General features: G+C 40.1%; 1 protein-coding gene across 1 annotated transcript; it reads left to right on the top strand.

Moving 5' to 3' along the window:
- Positions 1-8,991, top strand: LOC110985067 (programmed cell death protein 6-like). Its single transcript, XM_022245796.2, has 5 exons — positions 1-144; positions 1,956-2,343; positions 3,024-3,197; positions 4,443-4,586; positions 5,430-8,991. Exons 1-5 carry the CDS (start codon positions 136-138, stop codon positions 5,654-5,656), a joined length of 942 nt encoding a protein of 313 aa, XP_022101488.1. The 5' UTR covers positions 1-135; the 3' UTR covers positions 5,657-8,991.
- The last annotated feature ends 151 nt before the right edge of the window (positions 8,992-9,142 follow it).

Genomic DNA, 9,142 nt, shown 5'->3' with positions numbered 1-9,142 from the left:
GCCCTCTCTTGTTGATTTTCCGGAAAATGTGGGTGTAGTCTGGTGCTTGCTTTCATGCATGTGATAATCTGCGAGAGCTAATCGGGCACATGTCGGGAAAAATCTTCATCCCTTGTCAACAATTCTGCAAGCACAATGTCGTACGTAAGTGAAATGACATAAAACATGTAAAATGACCTAAGTAATTAGAGTTTGTGGTCTATAGGAAATATACGCATTTACTTCTGTCGATTTAAATATTTTTACGCTGTGGTACTTTAACCGAAAGGTCTTCAGGAGAAATGGCAAAACGTAACAAAAAGTTAGTAAAGGGTTGGGACTTCTCCCGGCCATGAGGTCTACCGACGCGTCTAGTGAGTGTACTGTCTTGTAAGTTGTAGGCCTAGTCATTCCTTCCTCCGTGGCTTAGTCCACTGTAATTTAAGCCCCATTCATGCCATTGTAAAATCAGCACTGTTCAGGACCCAATAATATGCATACCAACGTCCTTGAGGTGTCTTAAACACAAATTAAATTATTGTCTGATACCAAATCTTTCTTTATCTTTTCAGTTTTCTGTGGGTGAACCAATTAAGGCCTAATGTAATGGGACAATTTACCAGTCTATGTAGAATTGCATTATGGGAAGGCAAGTCTCATGGCTTGTCAAGATGGCTCCTGTGAGTTGATCATTTATTGGAATAAATGTGATTGTTGTTGATTGTAATTAATGAGCCTCTGCTGATGTCTCTCCTTCCCACATTGCCATCAGAACCTGTGGTGACTGTAGACACCGTTACACTAGGCCCATATGCCTACATTTTTAGTTTTTCGAACAATACAAAATCACCCCCAAAAAGTGATTTTCCATAGTCTGCTTGCGGCCATTTTTCAATTCGGAAAAAATGTTGCATCCTGACTTTTCTCATGATGCCTATATCATCTCAATAAAGTCAATCATTACAGAAATGCTGGAAAGACAAGAATTCTGGACTGAGAAACATTTACTGATGTTGTTGGGAAATACTTAGAAAATTCTCTTCACTCCCCATAGACTTTGTACACAACTGCTGAAGTGGAGTCAAGATGCAACATTTTTTCCCTCAATTTTCTCGGGCACTTAGGACCATTTTTTAACTGTATTGTTTAGCCATTCGGCTCTCAGATGAAAGTCCAGTTTTTTTAAAAGACCCAGGGAGTTGATCCTGGCAAATATTTACACAATTTCACCATTTTGGGGGCTATACAATCTCCTTTTTCAATGGACACTGTGGGGGCACTTTCAATGCTAATGAGCTGGCCAGAAATTCTCACTTGAATTAGTAGACTGCACACATGGAACCTAAGGCTACGAGTACGTGTGACTTGCAGCCCTACGACTTTTTATGGGTTTGTAATGCCATGGGTTTTTTAATGCAGCCCAGTTATGTCAAATCAGGGTGCATTTACGTTTTTTAAAAAACCACTTTCTCAATCAAATCTTCCTCAAAATAGCCATTGAAACTGGTGCATATCTCTTTAAATCTAAATTTGAGCTTTTACTCACCACCCAGTAACCCTCTCATTCTTTTGACCAAGATGATCCAAACACATCGCACACTTCGTCTTCAAAGATGGTTGCTACATGTAAGGCCTATATGCTGCCTATTGTCTGGGCCTAGTTGCAAATTCTCAAGTCAGCAACTTGCGCTATGAATGGCTGTGTTCAGTGCAAGTTATGGAAATATGTAAATTGGCCTAATCCCATAGGTCTATTTATCATCTTGTAATGAGGTCATTTAAAGTGCACAAAATCCACAGCTTTGGATAGTGAAGATTTGCACTGAACAACTGTAATTTCACAGATTTAGAGTTGGTATTATTGTGGGCTTACGTGTGGGCTACACGGCCTATACTTTTTCTGAAGACACAGTAGAAGGGCATCAAAAGTAACCTAAACCCAGTGCCATCCAATTTTTGTTTCATTTTGTCATTAGGGTCAGACACCAGGCTACGGAGCCCCACCTCCTGGGCAGCAAGGTTACGGAGCCCCACCCCCAGGGCAGCAAGGTTACGGAGCCCCACCCCCAGGGCAGCAAGGCTATGGAGCCCCACCCCCAGGGCAGCAAGGCTATGGAGCCCCACCCCCTGGGCAGCAAGGCTATGGAGCCCCACCCCCTGGGCAGCAAGGCTACGGAGCCCCACCCTCATCACAGTACAGACCCCAAGCACCAGGCCAGCCTGGGTATGCACCACCAAGGGGACAACCCGGGTATGGTGCCCCCGCTGGGTATGGCGCACCACCGGCAGGGCAACCTGGCTACGGTGCCCCACCACCTGGTCAAGCTGGTTACGGTGCCCCTTCTGGCGGCTACGGCCAGCAAGGTAAGACTTTTCAAATGAAGCAGAGCGCAGTAGCAGCTAACTTACCAAAAAAGTCAAGCACCTTGTCTAGCCAAACAATATTTTTACGTGAAGTGAAATTAGGTGGGTACCAACCACAAGCAGTACACATTCTGTGACTCTGCGATTGGTAACCAGTTTTGTTAAGCAAGTATTTTTTGCACTAAGCAATATCATAAGCTAGCAATTCTGTGAACTTGGCCCAAAGTCAACAGGGAAAACACCATGCACTGTTAACCACCGGTCACTGGTTCTCATGTAATTTTTGGCTCAACCCAGGGATGTCCTGGCATTATCTGCCAGACTCCTTAACCGCACAAAAAAAATTTGACTTTTTATTATTTATTTGGGCTCTGGCTTTAATAGAAAAATAAATGAAAGAATTAAGATTCCTTCATGATATCATATTATGCTTGCTAGTAATCGAATCCATCAGAGCTCCTTGCAAGTCCATCACGAGTCAAACAATCTTAACCCAAGTCACAAGCCGTTAAAATGATTTGTGACGAAAGCATTCCTTTGTAGGGATTCAACCTATTTCTTATGACTGGTGCTGGGAATGGACTTGTGGCTAGACTTGTTAAAGGGCTCAACTGCAACTATGCATGAGAGTGTTTGTGACCAGTGAGAAATGGGGCCTGAGTCTGTACATTTGGGGACAGGTTACGGAGCACCAGCTGGGGGGCCACCCCCTGGTGTTGACCCGACGGTCTACCAGTGGTTCTTAGCTGTTGACCAGGACAGGACAGGCAGCATCACCGCCATGGAACTCCAACAGGCACTGACCAACAACAACTGGTCCCACTTTAACGCCGAGACATGCAGATTAATGATAGGTAAGATGGAGGAAAAATTGGCTTTGCAAAGACAGTGTTCCAATACTCAACCGAAGCAGGTTACCAATCACAACGGTGTACAATGTATACCAATTTTCTGCATCTAGTGTAGACTTTCTTACCACACTGAGAATGCATTGTGAATATTGTATAAGCATTGATGTAAGGGCAAAAGATGGAGTAGATAAATTGGAGTCACGCCAAAGCCATTTTGAATTGGTTCCTAGAGTCTATTTTATTCAACATAATTTGTTGAATGGGGTGGTGCCAGACTCTTCTGGGTTCCATGCCTCACTTTAATTTTTTTAATTGGCTTAAAACATTTTGATATGATTAATCAAAAGGACCATTCATTTGTAGGGCCAGTTTACTTCAGTGCTTTCAGTTTCATTCTCAGATGCTAAAAATAAACAAGTTAACGTATCTTTCAATCCAACATGCCTGACTTGTGAATAGGGCCAATTGTTACAAGTGCTTTCTCAACTCTTAAATTTATAAAAAATGACAAAAGGAGTGTTATGTTTGTTGTTCGTGCATACAAAGCTTAACAAAGACGTCGAGTATTGAGTGAAACATCTTAAAAAGGAACGGGGAACTTTTAACCACTACCTGCTGGGTGGATTTCTCTTGGGCGGGATGTGATGGCGGTATCTTTTCAAGATTTTCCATTTTCAAAGTTCTTCAAACATTCATATGTTCATTTACTGGACATTTACACCCACACAAACAACTCTCTGGTGGCTACTCTAATCTGTCAAGCAACCGCCTTAGTATTCAGCCTAGGCCTGCAGCCCTGTAAAAGAGATCCCAGAATTGTGTGGTGTTACATAATATCCTTTGTTCCAGTGAATGCCAGTAGCATCTTTTCATACGCAGCTGGATTAGCGAGCGGCGGCGCTGTGTTGCTCATCCATGGGGCCCTGGAGCACTTTTGTCGGCAGTGCTAATCCGCGGGCACGCTATCCCCACAACAGTGGTATACTGTTTCCAAACAGTGCCGGATTACCTTCAAAAAATGGAAGGCGAAAAATGGGCACCCCGGCTCTGCGTGTAAACAAAAGGTGCCCAAAACCGGGCTCCCCGACAGGAAGTGGTTAATTCCTATTCCTTGCAGCAGAAATAGGCAACTGTATGACCAAAAATAATCAATCATTTAATTGGTCTAAATATACGTTATTATGACAGAGAACATTCTGAATGGAAAATGTCCACCGTGATTTTTCTCAATTGGTTTTTCTTCTCCAGGGATGTTTGACAGAGATAACAACGGTACAATCAACCTGCAAGAGTTTAGTTCCCTCTGGATGTATATCCAGCAATGGAGAGGAGTCTTCGAGCGCTACGACCGTGACAGATCGGGCAACATTGATGCGCAGGAATTGATGACGGGTAAGTGGTAGACACTGAACCAGCAAACCAGTCAGTGCTATCGTGAAGCATTTATTGTATCTCGACTTGATTCATCTTGCAAGGTATCTTTGAAGTCTGAAATTTTTGCCCGCCCCCCCCGATGATATTTATGATTGCTAAGTGGCCTGAAAGAGCTTTCCCTTATTCATGTTACATGTAGTTTTTAAAAGCCTGAAATGACTAGAATCCAATAGATATGTTCAGAGTAAAAGCAAGTAGTGATTACTATCCAGTGCAAAATTCTTCAAATTGGTTTTTGTGAAATTTACTACCATGGACATATGTCTACTAATGAAATGAAAAGAAATTACCAGCCAAAATGTCGTGCAAAGTACAATACATGTACTTGAAACTAGGACTCAGTTCATTTTAAAGTTTTAAAACACACCTTGACACTGACAGAGAGAGGGTAAAATAGGGTTGGGGGGCTTAGTTGGTGAGTTCCTAGTAAGGCATTTTGAAAGTGACAGGCCCAGATTCCACTACAGTCGACTGCTTTTATTGAGTGTTTGTATTTGGCAGGATTTAGCAATTTTTGACAGAATCAAAGTCGGAGGGAACTAACATGGAGTTACAAACTCCAATGATAAGAATCCCACTTGTTACAATAAAAACTTGAGGTCCCAAGTCTTTGTGTTCTTTGTTTCCTGGTTCAATTCAAGGTTCCAGTTAAAACAAGGTAATTTTGAAAGTCCTCAGGACTTTATTACATGCAGAAAGGGTTCAACTTGATAAAGTTCAGTGTTAAGGGTGTACTGTTTTGGAAGTTGCAAGTTCGAATCCAGCCTACATTTTTGTGACCATTTTGTTTATTTGGCGCAGCATTGAACGAGATGGGCTTCCGTGTCAGCTTGAACTTCTGCCAGGCAACCATCATCAAGTATGATCGGCTATCGCGGCGCTCAGTCAAATTTGATGACTTCATCCAGATCTGTGTTTTACTGCGCTCACTGACAGACGCCTTCAAGCAACGGGACACAAATCTCAACGGCAAAATTCAAATCAACTATGAAGACTTCATGAGCCTTGCCATGTCCTACAAACCATAATCACTGCTCATTATTCACAATTCGTAATAGGCCATGACAGATAATTAACTATTCAGATGTTCAATCAATTATTGAATATTCAAATATATATTTTTGAAATTGAATATTTGGAAGTGGAAGTTAGTTAAATACAAAAGGGAAAAATGTAGTTGTCTGGCTACTAACATGCATTAAAAGCATATTTGTTACACGTAAACTTAAAGGCAGCTGATTGCATATGCCCCAAATTTATATTAGGCTAAAAAATAATTCCTTCGGTTTTGTCTTTTTTTTAGTTTTATGTATGTATAAATCATGGTTTTGTTTTCAGTTTTTATGGGGAATCAAACAATTAATCAGTTGAATGGATTCTTGAATATTCAAACATTCAGTTTACTGGTATTTGAATTATATCAGCCTTAAGACAGAAAGCTGCAGCCAATACCTTGCACCTACATATTGTTTCAAACAAAATTGCAGATAAAAATCCAAATAGGATTTTACTCGGTTGCCTGTCCGTCACAAGAGGGCGCTCCCAGTAATAATATGTGGCCCTGTACCTTGTTTTCATAAGATCATCCATTGAATAAATTTTTCTTAACTTTCACCAGAGTTTGCACAAAAACTGTAATGCTTTTGAATTTGCAAGGGTCCAAAACAGCACTGGCAATGGCCTACATATCTCTGCCTTTGTCAGATGTGACGGGTTGCTCACTGAGCCTTTTTAGGGACAAAAATGACTAATCCACGTGTGGCTAGGTACCACAAAATGAGTCTTACGGACACTGTTCAATGTTTTCTTTACACATGTAGCGTGCATTGGCTAGAGCACATTGACAGTGTTTTGTGTCCCATACTGTAGAGGGACTCACCCTGGGTGAAATTGTAAGCACTTTCTATTGATTTCTGTTGTGCGATACGAGTTAAAGGCCTGTATATTAATATGCTGCTCAGGCCACTTTCTAAAGAGGACTGTAAGATTTATTTTGCTGGGTGCCATTGGTGTGAATTCCAAGATTGTAGAAGTCTCTGCCACGGTGCCGTATTGAATTTCATTTTGTGGTGAGTAAGAAAGTTTGTATACACTAGTAGCTTAAAAGTTTGTTTATTCAAATTTAATCAAATGTGTTGTCCTGGAAAACTGATTGTGACTTTCAGTAACGTCTGAAGGGTCTGGCCTTGACTTAAAGTTAATGAGTCATCAATAATTATGTAAATACATGTAGAGGTAACCCTGAAGTAGGCTAAACATTTTTATGAAAATATTCTCAGTCGTCGTAGGAAGGTTTTTGCTCTCGTATTTATCACTTTAACGTTTTCGTGTGCAGTCAAAATCAATGAAATCATGCTTCAAAGTCACGTCAGTAATTTGTGAAATACTTGGTGTGTTTCTAAATGTATTTTCAAATGACATTTTTTAATTTCAATTTCAGATGTTGTGCGGTGTTCTTGAGTTTTGTAATTTCTTTATATAAAAAGAATAGATTTAGATAAATTTTATTTTGTGATAATGCACTCATCCAAACTCACTCGTAGTTCTTATGTTGTGGGGACTGCGTAAACGTGTAGCCTAGTTGTTAACGAGTAGGACCGAAAATGCTGTTAGGACTCCTGGAAGCCCTTATCAGAGAAATCTTCACTCCCCGGCACCGATCTTGGCATACAAGGACACTGCCGTATATTTTGTCATAGTATAGTACATAAATAAACAAAATGTAACTAAATTGCATGGATCACGTGCCAAAATTTACCACAAAATGATTGGAAACTATGTTTCCAGGATCTGAGACCACATTTTCACCAGTTATTGAAGACGTTTTGTGGTAACGGCTATGGTTTAGTGTACAGAGCCTCAATCCCATGACACTCGGTCCACACGAAACCCGACACACTTCTCTTCGCCATTAAAGGGGGCCACCAGGAATGTCTGTTGAATTGCTGGATTTGTCTAAATACAGCCGCAATTAATTCATGCGCTTTTAACCTTTGCTAACAGCATTGCAATTGAATGGGTCCTATGGGCGGCCGGAATTTGCAGAAATATCACCTTTTGGTTGGTTTTTGAATTTACCTCAAATTTGTTCAAATTTGTCCCATTAATTTGAATAGGGTTACGTTTTTCATTTAGTATTTAGAAGTACATGTATTATTATCCTGGGATCTGATAGCTGCTAGGGGAGTTTTTACACTTTGGATTATTCTTTTACTATTGCACCGACAACAAATTATAGTTTCAGCGTCCACTTGCAGGAAACACACGACATTGACGTCAAAAGAGCTGACCGTGTTGAAACCAGTTCTTTGCAAATCCATCTTTGAAAATATACATGCGTCGCCGACCACCCTACTCTTAACGGTGTGCTGCAATATATCTATTGTGAGTTCAGATTGTAGTAATTTTTTTTTTTTTACGACATCAATGTTATGAATCCACGCATATTTAAAAACAAAAAAACAGGGTGCTTTTGGTTAAGAGTTCAATCGTTTATTCACTTACACAGGAAGATAAATTTTCAAGGAAATGATTGTTTATTGTTAATCAAAGAGGAAAGCATACATGACAGTAAGTGTCACCACTCCTAGATCCTTCAGAGTCCACAAAAAAGGACTTGGTTAACTGGTCAGAATTGAGGAAGAGACCAGCTACTTGTAGTGCTTTGCAATACATTGGTCTTGGCCTCCATTGAAAGTTGAAGCGCGAAGAATATACCTTTGGTTTCCTGCAGAGTGGAGGATTTTGAAAGATTCAGGGAACCATCTCATGATTTAAATAATCTGCATACATTAACCGTGTACAAATTTAGTATGTTGTCTGTAGCAATGCATACCGAAATATATATAATTTGTCAAAAGATTTTGCAATATTTCGATTTGAAATCATCCCCTTCTTGCACTGTATTATATGTATATGTGATATGTACAGTGTATATGTAGCGGCGAAAATGGCCCACGTAGTTAAAGAATTTGCTTCCCGTGATCAGGTCGCGATTTATCATAAAAGAAAAACCGGGACAATAGAAAGTGAATCAGAGAAACCAAGCATTGACTTCTCAACAACAACAAAATTATTTAGACTGTCTCTTAAGTGCACAAATTGATGCACAGATATTTTGCCAATTTTTGGCAGCCTCTCGACCAATCAGAAGGCTGGATTTAGCTCCACGTGTCCCTCATTAACGTAAAATGAGGAACGGAAATATTCCATTAGTGTAGGGAAGTGTTTGACGGTTTTGTGAGGGGCTCATGTAAATTCGAAATAAAGAAACGTATCATTATAAATATGGTTTTGGATTTGATGTGCGTTTTCGTGTGTATTCACTAAGTATGTGAAATAAAAAATTATTGTTTTCTCAGAATTATTATTTTTATTGTAAGGTTTTCTGTGCGTGGGTCTATATGTAGACCTATGTGGGTATATATTGAAGTAAGAACGTCTGTGAAATACGTACAAAGAAAACGAATACCACAAAACATTGATGATATAATAAAAATGAACAGTACCGTCCG

This window comes from Acanthaster planci, linkage group LG02 (genome assembly GCF_054643075.1).
Source record: "Acanthaster planci isolate LZ-2023a linkage group LG02, COTS_SCS, whole genome shotgun sequence".
Classification (NCBI taxonomy): Eukaryota; Metazoa; Echinodermata; class Asteroidea; order Valvatida; family Acanthasteridae; genus Acanthaster; species Acanthaster planci.
The sequence above is the reverse complement of the archived record's forward strand: the minus strand, read 5'-3'. Positions and strand labels throughout refer to the sequence as shown.